Source organism: Pyxicephalus adspersus, chromosome 5 (genome assembly GCF_032062135.1).
Source record: "Pyxicephalus adspersus chromosome 5, UCB_Pads_2.0, whole genome shotgun sequence".
Classification (NCBI taxonomy): domain Eukaryota; kingdom Metazoa; phylum Chordata; class Amphibia; order Anura; family Pyxicephalidae; genus Pyxicephalus; species Pyxicephalus adspersus.
Window position 1 is genome coordinate 57,019,729 of NC_092862.1, and position 18,986 is coordinate 57,038,714.

Sequence of the window (18,986 nt, forward strand, 5' to 3'; positions counted from 1 at the left end):
ATCTGACTGTTTTCCACATTAGACCTACTGAATAGGGAAGGGGGTAGAGTTGTGACCCCTGTATTCTGAAAATAGGTTTTCCACTGTATAGCATATGGCATTATATCGCTACTGCTGTGAACTCCAAAGATATGAATATATTAAGTAGCACATTTTGTATTACACCATATATCATCCCCAACTTTAAATTTTCAGTTATGTATTAAACAATTTGATCTCTAGAGATTTAATAGAGGGCTTTTATGTAAACATGAACATGAAAAAAACATGAGATATTGCCCATGCAGGCCTCTCAGATAATATGGTTACACTTTCTAGAAAATAAGGTGAAATAAGATTGGTCATCATTAGCAAAATTTCTTTTCTGAATAAATACTTCCTTAAATCTTTTTTTAATATTAATTGAATATATTACATTGTACCATGGAGCGATTGTGAATGACATGTTCAAAAACACGTTCAAAGAGGGACTTGCTCGAAGGTCCTACTAACAGCTCTTCTATAATTGCTTTGTCCCTCTTTGGAGCAATACAACAAGGTTTGCATACGTTTTACAACATCATTTAGTTTTAGTGACTTAAGTTTTCAATTCAAAGTATAATTTTAAACTATGATTGTGTGATCAAACGCTGTATGTTTGTCCATGGGACAGAACAGTTATAATTTAAATGTAGTATGTTTTAGTCTCGGACACATGACTATGAAAAAGATGTTTGAGATAATCTTTCCTTTATAGGGGTAGCATTTATTTTTGTTTACCCAAAACAAAGAACTGCCTGCAGCCAGGGCAAGGCCTCTTAAACTTTGTAGTGGAATAGCTCCCATTGTTTTTGGTAAAGAGGATTGTTGGTAAGATCTTCAATCTACAATACTAATGTAAATATCAGGTATAATTGTAAAAATCTCAGCTCTTGGGTTTGTCAATCCAAACTAATAAAATTGCCAATACTGTGTAGTGCTACATGTGACAGAAGAAAACATTCACTACTCTATGGTGCATTCTGAATCTCAGGAGTGCTATTAAAGTAGAACTAAAAAAAAAAAGAATTCTGCCTACTCACAATTTTTGTATGCAGAACTAAAGTTTCACTTTATTATAAAACACTCCAAGCATAACTGAAAATAACTCAGCCTTTTTTAGCTTTTCCAGTTAATGTCATGGTAGACTACTTAGTTTCTTATGTTGCTAAGTTGGTGATCTAAGAACCCCTTTCTTAACTGGTTAAGAAGGAAGGATATTCCTAAAGACCCCCATTGTATATTCTTTGCTGTATTTCCTATACAGAAAAGTTGATTTATTAATATTTTAGCATTGTGTGTTTGTCAGAGCAACCAGACAGGTTTGAATTAGATTGCTAACACATCAAGCAGAAAGGAAGAAAATTTAACAGCACACTTTAGAAAGCAGACCCTTGCACACTTCATATGAGCAGCTATCTGGAAAATTGTTTGAGGGCATTACACAGAACACATCATGTGTAACTTAAACACAGTAGCAGTTTTTCTTGGATAGTTTTAGAAACTCACTCATTGATTTTACGTAATGCCTGGAATTGTACGTTGCATATGTTTTGCATTTTTGCCATACTGACCCAGTTGTTTGTGGCTATGTGTTATTTTAGAAAATAATTGCATCGAGTCAAGTTCTATTTGTTCTAAGAGACCTGAAAAAGAAATTGAGTAAGCATTGCCAAGTCATCAAGAGACTTTCCGACATCAGCAGAGAGAATATGGGCAACACAAATTCAGTCGTAGAAAGTAAGTGAAGCCATGATTGATAGACACTGAGCTGAGACAATTACTTTGTTCAATAGCCGCACAAAGCAGACGCATTTAATGCATGTCTGGAAAGAAGCTTATAAAGTCAGAGTGCTATAAACTGATATGACCTCTGTTCCAGAAGAAAGCATGTGAATGTCACTTCTTTGTTAAATGACGTTCCTAATAATAGAAGTGTAAGGAGGTTGCTACTCTTGCAGTGACCTTAGTAATCTCATGCCATATAGTGTGCAGTTGTAAATTTTTTTTCTTAGTCTCACCATCATTTTTCTGTGCATACTGTCATTTTTCTGCATCCATTACACCCGGTGTATTGAAGTCAAATAAAGCATTGAGATGAAATAAGTATAAGAGAACTTCAAGGGCCTCAGAACCCAAAAACAAAATTGTCATATATTGCAGTTTACCAAATCTTAGATGTAGTGGGGCATTTATTTTCATTTTCATTTCCTTTATTTTGACCTGGTGATCTGCCAGTAGCATCAATCCTCCCCTAGATGAAAAAGCTAACCTAACTGCAGTGTACGGTGGGTATAGAATAGAATTGCTTCCCTTAAAATATTCATTTAGTTGGTTTGCAGCATGAAATGAGAGGAAAAAATATCATTTTCAAAAAACATTCAAAAATTTTTCCAACTGTATTTAAAATGCATCTGTTAAACATCTGGTAACTGCAATTTTTGTTTTTTTCTTAAGTTATCTCTGGATTTCATGATATGCCATCACTGTTATCTTTTTGGATGAAATGCTCTGCACCTACACACATATATCACACCACTGCTGAGAGAATGATGAAACATCTGCATGAAACGTTCAGCCAAACAATGAATGTAGAGAGTCAAGAGGTTGCTGAAAAAGGTATAACTTTGTCTTGTATAGAACACTGCATTCTGTATGGGTTTTAGTTAGAGGACTAAACAAAGTTAGCACTATTAAAATACATTGTCAAAAGCATTCTATTTTACAAGCTGATGAAATGGTCTTCTTGGTAAGTCTCCATACCCTTTATATGCTGGTCTTGGGATATTTCTAGAGTTTGTGTCTGGCTGCAAAAATTTTACAGTGCAAAATAAAAAAAACGTCAACAGGTAGGACTTAGGGCACCATTGCCATAAGAGATATTCAGACCAGGCACAAAATCTCATTAATAATGAACCTGAGAGACACAAGAAACCCTTGATATTAGTTTGGGTCAGCTGACCTATTCCAGCATTTACCTGTACCTCAAAGAGGCTGACAATCTAATGTTCCTACCACAATCCTTTATCATTAACAGACTAAAGCCATTTTTAAGGGAAACCAATTAACGCACCTGCATGTTTTTAGGTTGGGGAGGAAACCTATGCTAACACTGGGAGGACATACAAACTCTTTGCAGATTGTGACCTGGCTGAAATTTGGACCTGGGACTCTAGTGCTGCAAAGAAATGCTAGTTCCTGAACCTTAAACTTTTTACAAATACTTTGTCAATGTGGCTATCAGTATGTTATATTAGACTTTATTTTCGAACAATTATTTTATAGACCTATTTTTATATCCATATAGTGGGTCTCTCTCTAGACTGCATCTTTGCTCTAGTGTCTACCCTTCCCACATGCTTTACTTTTACACTTTGTAGCTTACTAGATGCTTTTAGTTATACTGCAGTCATACAGATCTATTGTATGTGAATCATAAACATTTGCATAAAAATCCCAAATCTGGGTATAAGGATGTACTAAATAAAGTGTTCAGTAAAAAATAACTTTATTCAGTTTTCTATATATCTGTAATTTTATATTTAGCCTTTTGGCAAAGTGCATTTTAACCATTCGCTAACCTCTTATCTTGTTTGCTTAGTTTTCAGGAAGTTGATTGCTCAAAATCTAGACAAAGCAGAGAATACGTTGCCAGTAAATCTGTCCACAGAAATCATTACAGTGTTCCAGTATTATGATTTTTTCAGCAGCCATAATATCTCGGACCTCAAAAGTTATTTAGTTCAACTTACTAAGGAAGGTATGCTTTATATATGTGTGTGTATATGTATATATATTTATATGTATGTATGTATAGAACAGTTCTAAAAATCCTGTTTACTTTACATACTTTTTTTTAGGAGAAGACCCCTCCTTCCTTGAAAAATACATGTTATTCTAGATGCCTTCAATTCTGTTTTTCAACAAAACTTCCAATTAAAATAAAAATCACCTAATTACTTGCGACTCCTTATTAGAGAATTGCCCTTCCCACAGCTACTGTGAATTACTGAAACTGTGAGTTTCACTTTAATTTGCTACCAAATCTGCCTCTGAAATCTGGTATCGCCCTAAGAGTATACAGATACAGTGATCCATATGTAAACTATTGCATCTGAATGGTCACACCAATTTGTAAACAATACTTATCGAAAGTCTTGTGTTGTGGTTGGGATATCTCATTGTTGTAAATCAAGGAGTCTCAAACAAATGGGCTTTGAAATTCCAATGTAATTGGCAATAATGGGGCTACATGTGCTCTGTGTAGTTCTTGTTTGCCATATTTTGATGGCAGGGTTTAACGTGACTGAATGCACAGGAATTCTTATGTTTTGTGAGTCTATTTTTGCACCATACAAAACAACAATCTAAGCATAATGCAACTCAATAAGCATTAAAAACCAGTCTTACTAAATTTTATCAGTAACTGCAACTGTGTCGCATCTGTAACTGTGACTGTATGGTTTTGCAGCACTGATCTGTATGCCCTGGATCATATGTTGCTTATTGTGGGGACATGTAATGGTGACTAATTAGGTGATAAATATAATGAGCCTGACTTATTAACGCTCCCCCAGACTGAAGAAGATAGAGAACCTGGGTGATCTAGTAAACCTGTAAATGACCTAGTCCAGGATTCAAAATATTTGCCAATTCATAGCAAATTATTTCAAGAACTCCATTCCAGGTTCTCCGCAATACCCAGGTTCTCCCAGGATAGTTTATCCACTGCAGTCTTGGAGAGCTTTAATAAATCATGCCCATTGTATATGAGGTTACAGTCTAATTCTGACAAAGTATCTGATATCGGATAATAAACAGATGTGAGGATCAGGTGCTCAGACCCTGATCTGTAAAATTTCACTCTTTGTATGACTTCTTATATGTAAAAGGAACTGTAAATTTACCCAGAAATACCATTCTCTAATAGTCATCTATTTATGATGTAATATATTCCCTTGTACTAGTTTGTTTTTTGTGTGTAAATCCGAGCCTGTGTGACAAAATGGGAGAACGGTTATCGAATCTATAATAGCATACACTACATGAGTAAAAAAAATTTGGAAGGTCATCATCATTTTAGTTACATTACTGTGCTTTTTTTGTTTTACTTAACAGTATCGGCTCTGCAAATGCTCCAGACACCAATGGATTCAACTGTGGTGGAAAAAATGACAGATTTAGATTCTTGTACATTACCTCAGTGCCAGATACATCTGACATCCTTTACACAGCTACTCACTGAGAATGACAGAGATGACAATCAAGCCCTGGCCTTGGTCACATCCCCTGCTTCCACATCAGATGAGTTCAGAGAAAAGGTGGGTAATAATGTCCGATAAATGCCAGGGATCCTCAGGTGAATCTGTGGTTTTGGTTGTGTTTATTATTAATAAACATTATAGTGTGCCAACATATTATGCATGTTGCAATATGTTCATTATAAAGTAGAGCTATAACCATAGTGAACAATATTTTAATGCAGAATATTATTATTTAAATTAGAAACTGATCAGCACACTATGTAGATTAAGGGAAAGTTGCACAGTTTTATGCCTTCCCCTTCTTCCCCCGGGGTCACAACTAACAAAAAGCTTCCTCTGACAAGACCTAATATGAGAGCCTTTATTTGAAGTGAAAATTATCACAAAACTGACTACTGTGCTGACTTTTGGAACGTTGACTGGGATAAGATTTTGAAAATCAAATATAACACATCAATTATTTTTAAAAATGAGTCTTCTCCATACATCGCACTTGGTAGACACCTGCATGATACCATTGTATTGTTTTTGTGAAATTATTGTGTGTACATCTTATTTGTGAGTGTGTCTATCTGTTTGTTATATTATTCTGTAACCTGAAGTTTCGGCGTTTGACAAGTTTGTTGTATATTTGCCCTGAAGTTTAAGTATATCTTAGTGTCAGAGGAAGTCAAGTGATGTAACAGATCTTGATGTACTTATTAGGGATGTCCCAGGCCTCAACAGTACCATCCTAATATTTTTAGGAATCTCCTGGCATGAGGAAGAAGAAAGCAAGAGAGCACAGTCAGGACAATTAAGAATCTGTTGCTTGCTAATGCCAGATACAGGTTTTTAGGGGAAATTTATATTGCTAGCATTTTTCAGCAAAATGCGTTAACCATTTCTACATACTCTTTTAAGTTTACATTCCTTCAAAGGAGTTTACATTTTCTATGCAAAAAATCAAGTTTGGATTGTAAGGCAGGTTGGAGTCCCTACATTGTTTATGGTAGGGCTTTACATTACAAATTGTTAATTGTTTTAAACACAACTGGAAAAACAAGTATAATATGTCTGGCTTCATTTCTAACTATTGAATCCTAAATAGTCATGGCCCTCTCAAAGAATCTGAAGCATCTTTTCCAACCAAGCACACGGACCTCTCCCAACAAATGTATATCTTGAAGATATAAAATGTCTGCTTTCCTCTTGCATGTTTGACTCCAGGTTCTTTTTCTTTTAATAGGAAACTAAAACCCTCTTACCTTTCAAGGATAAAGTAGAATAAAAAAAGTCATGTTTTATATTACAAAATTCTTTTCATTTACTTTATATATTATTCTCACCAGCTTAAAACAATGTCATCATGACAAATATGTGGCCTCTTTTTTGATTAAAACTGTAACATTTTCAAAAACACTTGATGGCATTTTTTAATGTCTATGGGCAACACCAGGAACCCATTACCATCCTGGTTGAGGGTTGGTCTGAGCGGTTTCTAAACCTTATCCAATTTTTTGGGATAAACCAGCCTTGTAAAGGCTTAGCCTCTTCTCTTCTTCATAGACACAAACGTGTGCTTAGCTGTTTGTATATACTCATGAGACAGCCAGCCTAAAAAATGAGCTTTAGAATCCTCACGTTGCCATTATTTCCAACTTTTCCCACAGATTTATGACTAGCTAAGATACTGCCAAAAGGGAAAAGTTGTATCATATTTGTATTTTGTAAACATGTCTCAGAATAGAAATAAAAAACTTCATTATTTCTGCCAAGTTGGACATTTCTAATTTCCCATATTTTAATTATTGTTACTTCGGGTCTTACATTGTGGAGTGCATGCGACCACAGCACAGAGTGGCATAGGGGAGCTACACTGCATAGGTACCTTTTCTAGTACAGCTTTAAAAATGCAGATCACATACTTAGGCACAATTGAAGTCTAGTATAAAATATATAAATTCCATTTAAATCTTTTAAATACTTTGCAAGTGCATCAGAACAAAACGTGTTCAACTTTTTATAGTTCATTTTCTTTACAATGCAGCCACAGCCTAAAAAAGTCTATGTTGTAGGGTGTTAATTGTGGTTATTCAGTACCCTGAAATATGTACCTTTTTTCTGGTATTTCCGCTTTAAAACAACAGTGCACTTTCTGAAGGTTGAGGGTGCCTGGAAATTCTGCTACCTAAATCCTCATTATTATTAATAATATTATTAATAATAATAATATTATTATTAATAATAATAACCTGTATTTATAAAGTGTCAACATATTACCCAGCACTGTACATTAAATAAGGGTTGCAAATGATACACCGGTAATACTGGTGGCAAGTCCTTTCCCTTTTGCCCACCTTTTTTTTGGCTCAGCTTCTAAAGTTTGGTTCCTCCTTTACTATTTTGAGAAAGCCCCATCCATGACAGGCTTTGTTGGTTGACTATTATATAGAGTGCATTTTATATTGCACACAATCATAATGACCTATAATTTAAAATATCAAAACAAGATATTTATGTATATGTGTGATATTAAAATTCCCCAAAATTTGCTTTAGACCAATAAATGTTATAGATTAACACACATTTCCTGGATGGAAATATGTGATGGAATTGGAATAATGAAAGGGCTGTGAATGGCTAAATAGCAATATGATAAGATAATATGCATTTGACGACTGTGGAGTACTACAGTGAGCCGAAGGCTACATATCTGGCTTTCAGAATCCATTAGGTGCTTACTCCTCATGATGACAGCCTCTCCCACATAGTCATACAGTATGTTTTTTCCCCCTAGAGCAGTAAGACAGACAGACCGGTTTTCTGTACAGTTTTTGTCTTGGCAGAGGTATGCTCTGTTAATGCCATAAATAAACTGCCTCTTGCTGAATCACGCCATGCCCCAAGGGCACAGTATACTTTCTTCTGCTGGTTTTGTTCCCTTTAATATTCTGGAAAAATAGTGTACATTGTTAGGATAATATCTTTTACAAAGTATATGAGTTAAGATGTTTTTATGATAAACGACAACGGTTTACAAAGTAACAGTTTCTTTAAACCATTGTTGAGTAACAGTTGTGCTTTTTCTCTCCTTCCAGTGAAGGTCAATAATTTTATCCAGTACCTAGACCCAATACCCACGCTTAAGACACATGTGGCATGGCTTTATCTCATGCTGAGCATTGCATTACAGTAGTACATAGAACTATTTACATTGGTCCCTGTACCATAAAGAAGCTCACAGACTAATGTCCTGAACTCACTAGTACTGTGGGACTGGATCACTTGGCAGATCCCCACTAAAAAAACAGGGAGAGTACAAACTTTATGCAGATCATATCTAAGGTGATACCTAAACCCAGGCACAGAACACAAAGATGCCAATCACCTATACACCCTGTGCTACAGATTAGTTCAGCAAGACTTGGTTCTATTTAAATGACATTATTAACTACTACATATAAAAGTAGGAAGGTCATATAACTACAGCTTACTGTGTGAGCTATTAGTAGTATATATTTGCTTTTACAATTACTTAGACCTGGAAGACTTTAATATCCAGTACAGGTAGTTCAACTTCTAGCAGCTGCTTTGGCTTTTTTGGTATCACTGACTGCCATTCACCAGTTTGTTATAACTTACCAGTCATTATTGCCATGACAGGCACTATGCAAATATTTACATGCTAAGCTGTCACTTTTATTTATCTTCTTCTCTAAGGTATCAATTGGCTTCTTTTTTAACTTTTTAGACTAGTGTACATAATTTTGATAACTTATACTTCTGTATAGTGAGTTTAGCACACAGTACAAGTTATTTATCTTTTATTTATGTAGTGCAGACATATTATGCAGCGCTTTACAAAGTCTATAGTCATATCACCACTTTAGGCATAATCGCTGCTTTATAAAAATGCATCTGTATGGTAATGAAAAATTAAAAATTGGAAAGGAGCGAAGTAAAGTAAAAAGTGAAGGAAAGCAAAATATTAGATGCCATTATAAGTAAAATATATGTCAATAATATTCTTGAACCAATTTTAAACACACAACATGACAATTTACTTGTGATTTTTGTGGATGTTTGTAAACCCTGACATACCCATAATACCCGTGCCTGTTATTAATTCTCTGTTCATTTTCCCATGGTTTTGGCCTGTGTTCAAGTAACTTGTTTTGCTTCAGGCAGTTCACACGTATACAGTTAAACATAGTTTTGACAAAGATACAGGAAAAAAATCTTGGTCTACAGGTAATACTGCCATTTAGTTTATTCTTTGCAGAAAGGTGGACTAATGGTCATGGGAAATCGATGAAGGACTTCTGTGCCTTTTTTTTTTCCCAGTGAGTAGGGGACCCTTGTTCCCATCATCTGTATATGTATGTATATATATATATATATATATATATATATATATATATATATATATATATATATATATATATTTAGATTACCCTCCCTAGCTCCTATGAAGATTCATACACAACAATCATTCAGTGTCTCTCTCTAGGCGGGCTGTATGTCTTCCAGTATTTACATGCCAGGACATAAATTGTGAAACTTCTTTTCTGCCACTAATCTCAGACAAGTCTGGTAGTTCATTATGTACGTGCTTGGCACAATTCAAATAAGTTGTTTTTTTTTTCTTTTTGTGTAGTATGTTTTTTGCACAAGAAAATCAACTTCTGTTTATTGCCAAAGTCTGTTAGGTGTTTATTACCTATACCAATCCATTCTTTGTGTGCTGCTTATCAGGTGGCATGAGCAAGTGTTTACAAGTCTTCATGAAATGTAATTGCCTGACCGTTACCTCATAGTGCTCTGTCTTTGTGCTCTTAAGCCTCATCGTTTACATTTTACATGCTTTTCTTGGCAGTCACATAAGGATGACAGTGGCAGAATTCCCAGCAAAATTTGCATTCCCATCTCTTCATAGGCATGTACAGTGCATGAATACAGCTTGGATATTATTCACTTTGTATTACTCCCACTGTTGTCTTACTTTAGCTGATAACAAAACTATATTAAGTCAGGTAAAATAACCTGTAATTGTAATCCTTTGTATGCATTGGTGCTTTTATAGAATCTGGTCAAAAGGCCTGAGCCTGATTTGCACCAACCACTAGCTCTGCCTCTTAGGCTGTATATTATATTATTGCCACCAATCAGAATTACCTCCTCAGAGTCAATTATTCTGACAAGCAGAGGTGGAAACATAATGGTATTTATCAGGGGAATGAGGTCAAAAGCTATTATTGTGTTTCTGGCGTCAGAAAAAATGTACCGTCTTCAGCTCCAAAGCCCATATTTTATTTAGTGTATACTGATATAAGGTCAGGTGTACATACATTTACTGATCATTACCTATTGCTATTAGCTGCTGTAGAATTAGCAATTCCTTTAATATTATCAAGACTGGATTTCTGCATTGTCAAGGACACTGGAGCATCTGGGGGTAACTGTCTGTCACGTTTAAATCTAAATTTCAAAACTTTGACACTTTTACATGTAGTAGTATTTTCCAACTTACTGTTCTGTCCACTAGCGTCTTCTGGCCTTTTCTACATCTGCACCACCCACGTATTATTATATGCACTTCATATTATTAGCCCACCTACTCTGCACAGCAGGAGCAAATTTGGTCTCATTTGTTTTCTGGCTTCATAGGTTTGCAGATGCATAATATTAAACATACCAATCTCCAATTGTCATCTTAGTCCTGATTTTGACTCTGTAAGCAAGTTTCTAATTCTTCTTGCATCAATATATTGTCAATATGGATCAGGGTATAACTTTGTTGATTTTGTATTATTCCCTTTGCCTTAGCATTATACTAAAGATAATAATTGTAAGGCCTAATCACACTCAGACATTATATTGCAGAGTGATCTTCAAGCACAATAAGAACTCTTATGTTTATACACTTTGTACATGTTTGGACACTCCTGATGCTGATCTTAAAAGACATATAAAAGTCATCTAGAGATTGGCCTTTGGTGGCAAAGAGCATAAATCTCTTCTTGGCTATCATTAATATTTGTACCCAATTATATTGCAGCTAAACCTCTAAAATGTCTAGCAAGGAAAGCATCCAAAATCTGCAGTGTAAAGCATATCTTCATATCACTGATAAGTTTGTGAAAAGAAGGTAGAGATTGCTGTACTGATTTATCATAACTCCATTACAGGACACAGAAACTTGATATTTTCAAGGAAAGAAAAAGTACTTTAGTTGTAAAAGAAACTGACTTGATACAGCTGATGAAAGTTTTTAAAGAGTGCACCAACTTTCTATGTAACAATGATGCGGTATGAAACGAAAGAAGGCCACTTTAAGAAGAATATCCTTAGTAATATCTTATAACAATTAAAAAGTGTTTTGGTGAATAGCATATAAGTGGTTGTAAGTTACCAGAGATGGATGAATTTTGAAATGTTCCTAATCTTTAAATGTCTGATTTAGTATGCCAGTTTTTTTGTTTTTTTTTCTTTTAAATAAAAAACAGAACACATGAATTGTATAGAGGCTTCAATGTATTTTTTTTATGCATTTACAGTTTTCTTCTAATTCAAACTTGAACAAGAAAAGTTCTTTCTGAAATATACCAACAATGAATTATAATTTAAAGAACTCATGTATTGTTTATATTTCAGGCTCTAGAGAGTATTACAACACCTTGTCAGTCGGACAATGAAGAGATCAGGAAAATGGCATCAGAGGCCTCTCTATCTGGTGGTAAGTCAAAAGCTGAAAATTGGGAATGTAATTGGGCATTTATTTAAGATATAATGATGCTAGATTACTCCATGTGCTGCACTAAACTATTAGTTGCAGAAAAATGAGGCAGTGTGTGTCAATCTTGGCATCATATCTAACCACTTCATCTATCAAGCCACTGATCTCTCTTTTTCTATCATGTTAGGAGAAGAACATTGTGCATCTGAACCCCATAACAAAGCTGCTCCAGTGACACAGAACCCAGAAGATACCCGGGGACCTACTGCTGCTACTGCTTTCTAGGCACTAATGAGAAGAATGCAAAATGTATATAGATATCCATCTGCTTGCAGAAATTGATTCTAAAGACAAGTAGAAGTTTAAACCTGCAAAATCTCCAGCAGTAATTTCCAGCACCATTATACATTGTTTATGATTGGATCATTAAGAGTTTAGAACAAGAAACCAGCATCTTTTATGGATTGCATAGATTTACAAATGTGTGGTCTACAGTTACAGATTGTGTCCATTTGTCTGGTCCGCCAGGGACACCATTGCTGAACGCAACAACATAATGCAGCCAGTGCCTATGCCTTTTCTTAGTAGAACCATAATTCATAAAGTCTGACATGCCCTATAATTGGTTCAGGAGGGCTTCGTGATATTGGCATTGAGTTTTAATAGTAACCAGTGGTAATATGTTTGTTAGTTACCTGATTAATAGGTTGCCCTACAAATATTATCTTTGCATTCTGGACAGAATACATGATACTTCATATAGGGTGTAAAATAAATTCAGAAACAATAACTGCTAACATTTAAAGGGAAATTGTTTATTTTTAGCAAGTTCATATTGAAGGAGTACACAATAATAGTTTTATGTGTTTGCAGTTTAGGTGACTGGTCTTCTGTGTTTTGTTGACTTTTTTTAAAATAATTTTAATTTTTTACCTTGTATTATTTTAATGGCTCAATATAAACTCCAATGGCCAAGATCTGTAATAAAATCAGTAAGCTACATAGAGTATGTTTCCATTTAGTCTGGGCAGGCAAATGGCCTCACAATTAGGTTTAGTAAAGTACAAACACTACTGGGCACAACTTTGCAGAAAGCACAAGCTGCATATGTAAAAAGCAAGTAAAGAAACTCCTAGTACACATACTATACAAGAATAATCCATTTACACGTTTACCTAAAATTCTTTACAAAGATAATAGATTCTAACCTTTACGGAATTGAGCACTGCATTCAGTACAGTTAACTTTTATTCGCACTTATCAAAAACGGCCTAAACAGTTGTATGCACACAAATTATGCTGCTTAAACCTATTCTAATACTCTGTGTTTGATTTTCCCTAGAGAACACACCTGTGAATTTAAAGTAAATCTAAGTAAAAGTAGAGTTACCCTGCATAAGAAGCTCCAGTAGTAAAATGTTCTCCCCTTTTCTCCTGTATAACATGCCATACAACTGTGTGATGTATGCTGGGACAGCAAGCATGGCGGTTAGAAGCACAGCTAGCGCATAATGCCATTGTTAGTATATGGGTACACACTGATACAACAGTAATAGTATATGTTGTATCTGGGGAGGTCTAGGGAAAGGAGCACATGTGTGTATTAGGTAGAATGAGTAAAAGTAAACTGATATAGAGGGATGTCTAAATATATATATTTTGTAGTACATTGGTTTCACTCCCATTAGTTTTTGCATACACAAATGTAAAACATTTCTGTTTTTTTAAATACGCTTTCATTGATAGCCAATGCTAGATTAAAGATAGATTAAATCTACAAACGGTAATAAAGAATAGACAAGGTCATAGGATATCCATAAGCATTAGATGATTGCTGTACACATTGATAGCTTCATACCAGACAGCCATAAATGATCATGCTCAGGAAGAAAAGTGCTTTATCCAAGCTGAATTTTTCAGCCTATACATTAAAATCTCTTGAGATAACAGAGAATATGGGATTATAAACTAACTACATGGACATACAAGCTTGTGTAGTGTGAGTGTGCATACATACATATTTATACACTTACCTTGAAATGTTGGATACTGTAAACCTGACTACTATGTAGTGTCTGTAGCTATCCTGTGTCAGTTATGTTTCCTTTGGGGAGTCCAATATCCTACATATAATACATTATCTTTTTTTTTCAGACAGTTTAGTAAACTTATAGTAGTTATGTTGTTTCAGCACTTCTAGTACATAGTGTGGGTGTAAGGATGTGTGAGCAATGCTTTCCTTAATGAGTGTGATGTACAAAGGATCTAACAATTATTCATGCTTCTTTAGAAGGTGTTAATGTGCAGCTCAGGTTTATTTAATTGATATTTACAGTTGTATTTTTTCTTTTATTCTTGTGCTTTTATTATTGTAGATTATGTAACAAAAAAGCATTTAAAATAACCCAGTCACCCCTTCTTGGTGTATAGCTTGGCCCATGACCAGACAGTATTTTGTTCTATAATTTTATCTACTGGCCTGAAGTGTTGTCACTTATTAAAATTGTGTGGACAAAAAGAATTTATTTGCATTTACAAACACATAACACATTAGTGTGCCTTTGGGTTACTAAATTACACATAATTAGAGGCACATCAGATTACATTCATATAGACATGGCTATATTTGACACTTGGGTTCTTGAAAGCCGTAGTGCTCTAATAGTCAAAACCAACTAAATCTAAGAAGTTAGGCCTGCCACATAGATATGATAACATCGATTTTATTTTTTAAGCCTTTTTTTTTTTACATTAACATTAAGGTTAGGTTTTGAAGTACCATTATATTGTATGGGTCATGTTAATATATTTACGTGTTACACTCTCTGCACTGTTGATGACATTTTGAATAGACCTGAAGCTGGCATTTCTATCCTATGGGTATGTTGGCTTAGCACACTCTGCTGAGGTCCAGTGCCATCACCCATCTAGTTTTTTTTCTATGGGGATTGATTTTCATGTGGAGCACACTGGAGGGTCCCCTGATATATTTTAACTGCCAGTGAGTGCTATGACTTCCTGTATCTGATATAAAATATGATCTTTGGAGATACAACCAATAAATTGCCCCTGTTAGTAAAAAAGAAACTCCAAACTGGTCAGCTTGGGAAAGATTGTGAAAACCTTTACTGCTCTTCGCACAACCAGACCTGCAATGTGTTAAAAAATTATCCAAATCTATTGGAAAATCTATCCTTCTGGCCAAATAGGTAAAAAGCTAAGATTTGAATGCCTTTGTTGTGAATTTAAAAATGAATTCCTTCACATTGCCTAAAAGTACAGAGATGGTTAAGGGCTTGTTTAGCATAAATAGTTTGCATGATCTGGGCTCACTAAGGTAGAAGAAACCACTGAGCCCTGTGGGAGACATAGGAAATGTACTTTCCTGGAAGTGTCAGTTCTCAGTGGACCTTTCCTGTTAGGTTGAGCAGAGTGCTGTTCTGGCAGTGGGAAAAGTGTATCCTGTTCCATGTAATGTAAAGGAAAAAAGTGAATACTCAGATACGGAATGGTGTCATAGGTGACCCTTTTTTAAAGGTGCATATTTTAGGGCTTTTATGTTTGATAGATATTTGTTTCCCAATTGGTTTGCTTTTAGTAACCTTTACATTCAAATCCATATAGCCAAAAAGAGATAATTAATCTTTTATTTTGGATTTTTTTCCCATCCAGATAAACCCCTATGTGAATATTCACGCTAGAATAATTGCCTAACAATTACCCAACAATCTCCTGCAGTAACACACAAGAGGCCTTTTTAGTCTTTAATACCCTAAATAGCCTTAGGCTAAGTGTTCCCACTTCACAGATCAACTATTGAGGCAAGGATAACAATGTTGGCTTTGACTCTTACCTTCAAAAACTACCTAGGAATGGCTGCATCCTTTTTTTCTTTTAGTCCAACTGGTCCCACTTTCCATATGATTTCCAAATAAAATGTTAATCCCCTATTTGACTGAAGTCCATTCCCTGTAGTTACACAAAGCCTTTATTCCCCTTAACCCACTATTGACTGAACTGCCCAGGAAATGCCTAATTTCTTACAGGAGATTATTGTATTGTCACTTCACAATCCTTAATTTCACCAGAAGATAGCAATTCAGGTGTAAAGAACTTTAAGTTTACATAAAAGAGTTTATGAAGGACAGAATACCATTGTGTTAATACGTGGAAGGTTGCAGACAAACAACATCCCTTTACAATTTTACCCCAATCTTATTTTGTTATTTTGTGTTTATTCTGCTGGCTGAGCCACACTGAAAAGATTGTTTTTAGAGCATGGGGAAAGGTTGGAACCTCTGTGAGGTCTAGGAAATGAACCCTTTATTTCCTATTCTGTTTACTAGAAAAGAAAGTAAAAACTCTTCGACAAAGAAATAACAGAGGTTCTAATTATCCAAAACTATTCCTAGACAAACACTATTAGATGTTTGCTCAATCCAGCACGCAATCAATATTTACCTGATTTGAAAATCTATTAGGAATCTGATCTCAAAAACATTGCATAGCAGAAAATTGAGGCTGGAATTCTATGTAATCCTCTATGCTGGACCCAATGTACACTGCAAGGGATGAGCAGAGATTTTTGTATAGTTGATGTTGTTTATATTATGTAATCTAAAAAGCCTTTTCTGATGTATAGTTTCAATTGTATTATCTAATTTGGTTTATTGTTTTGTATTTGTATGATATTTGTATTTATTCAGGGATTTTCATGTGAGATTGAAGTAAAGTATAATTTTAATGTAAATAGATGAAAGTGACAGGGAGTATGGTACTTTTTATGCCATAACAATGCCCTTGATGTCAGTTTCCTTTGTCATAATTGCAGTGCAAACAAGTGGAAGGTTTCCATGCACCTTGATCTGGGAACAAAAGCTTTCCGTGCTTTGATATGGCTGGGGGTAATTGATGAGGCATTGTAATGTTCTTTCTATACTACCTGTCATTTTTTTTTTTTTTTTTTTGCTGCATAGAACGTACTGTGATGCTATGGAAAGGTTTTCAAAGTTAACATTTGCCAATGTTTATGGCATAACCTATTTTCTATAAAAATATATTGAAGATGTTTAATTATTTGATAGAGTTTAAATATTTAGTTATTATTCTGATTGTACTGTATGGTGATCTCTATCACAGCCGGTCCAAGATGAAGTGAAAAGCACTGTCTTATGCAATAAAGCAGTACAACACATATGAGATACAAAATGCAGTAAATCATGGGAGCCAATCATCATGTTACAATCTGACCATACAGTGTTTGTACAATCTGCTTTATATTTACCAGGGCTATGTGATATTCGGACCTTCCTATACAATTCAATCAAGGAGTGTCTAATTAGGTAGGCCCTTGTATGACATAGTTGTAGTAGATCTAAAGGAAATTGTACAATCAACCTATGTGATCTTATTTTATTGTAAGCTAATTCAGTACTGTGGAACATTGCACCAAGCATGTTGGTATTGCTCTTTGTACTGCCTTATTCAATCAGCGTTCTTTTGTCGGAGAGACAAGTAAGGCTATGTACACACGCTAGATGAATATTACATGAGATGATGGATATTGGTCCCCAGCATTGTTCATCAATGCATCCTGGTGGATCAATGAGCGACCAAGCAGGAACAATCCCTGTACTTTCCTATAGAGGAGAACACAGCGGGGTGCCGTTCACTTGTCCTCCACCCTCTCTACAGAGCCAGTGTGTACAGCTTTCATTCTAGTGTCATGTTAAACAATCAGGTAAAATATTTTCCAGAGACATTAATCTAACCTGTGTACATAGCCTAAGGATAACTGCCCCATCATTGTAGGAGGTGGTACTATGTTACTGCCCCACCATTGTAGGAGGTGGTACCATGTTATAACACTGAAGATTAAAGGGAAGTTTTAGTTTACCCAGGAAGGCCTCTTGATCATAAGGAGGAGAATGTTGCTTTCTGTAAAGCAGGATCTGTGGGTCTTAGTGATACTACAAAATGTAATGTTAAATTCTTACCAGTGTCTTGTACTACTGCATGAGGTGACTCCTCCTATGGACTGACCTGTGCTATTGTGCCTTTTAGATCTGCAGTATTTGTACTAAGCCCATTTTCCATTGTGCATAAGTTACAATAAAGAATATTTTTGAAATATTGTCATGTTGTGTTAGATTGTAATTATTATTCAACCCGATTTCACTAATCTTTTACCACATATCACTACAAATAAGAGACCCACTTCATAAATGTGCTTTTCTTTGATTATGTCTTTAAGGGGCATCCAATTGTTTTTTTGGAGGAAAAGGGGTTAACTGGCTTGGCTGGGTAAGCCCAAGGCGGGTCCATCCTCCATGAATTATCATGTTGATACCAGCCAGGGATAAGGCAGATTAGTTTGTTACCCAATACAAATTTACCCAGCTATGTAAATGTTTTGTCTTTTTGTACTTTAGTGGTGACTGCAAATTGACAATTGTTTTCAAATAATCTGGTAATCAATGATGTACAGTAATTGTTTTAGATACAATCCACACACACTTAATAATTTGTCTTCCCAGTGAAAAAATTGTCTCCTCACCGGTTCATCATGGTAATGCAATATTGTATATAACTACCGTAGTTATCCTCACATTAGGTTGCCTCATACATTGTCCAAATTGAATTGAATTTTGCTTTGCTACATATCAGCAGTGTTCTTTCCCCATTCCCCTGCCCCACTAAATAAGGAGGATTTGTCACTTCCAGCTGATGTCATTGTCACTGAAGGGTCCCTCTTGCAGTGATATTCATTTTGCCAGAGGCCAGATCTGCATTAAGGACAATGTTGATGGTAATGCCTTATTTCCTTGTGCTTAAGAAGAGCTAAAACAAAGCCTTTATTTGGATGTTTTCATACATTTCCATACCATTACACTTCTATTCACTCCCTTTGTTTTAGAAAAAAACCCCGATTCACACGATTTTAGGACACACAGGTGGACTATTCATAAAAAAAGGAAGTTGTGTGC

General features: G+C 35.2%; 1 protein-coding gene across 3 annotated transcripts in view; it reads left to right on the plus strand.

The window, feature by feature from the left end:
* The window catches only part of RIPOR2 (RHO family interacting cell polarization regulator 2), an 81,173-nt gene extending 63,039 nt beyond the window's left edge, over positions 1 to 18,134 (plus strand). For all 3 annotated transcript variants that reach the window (XM_072411596.1, XM_072411593.1, XM_072411594.1), the window contains 6 exons: positions 1,623 to 1,758; positions 2,476 to 2,637; positions 3,620 to 3,778; positions 5,137 to 5,339; positions 11,919 to 12,000; positions 12,188 to 18,134. In XM_072411596.1, the coding sequence (XP_072267697.1) occupies positions 1,623 to 1,758; positions 2,476 to 2,637; positions 3,620 to 3,778; positions 5,137 to 5,339; positions 11,919 to 12,000; positions 12,188 to 12,285 (840 nt within the window). In that variant the 3' untranslated portion in view covers positions 12,286 to 18,134. The remainder of the gene's footprint in view (positions 1 to 1,622; positions 1,759 to 2,475; positions 2,638 to 3,619; positions 3,779 to 5,136; positions 5,340 to 11,918; positions 12,001 to 12,187) is intronic.
* The last annotated feature ends 852 nt before the right edge of the window (positions 18,135 to 18,986 follow it).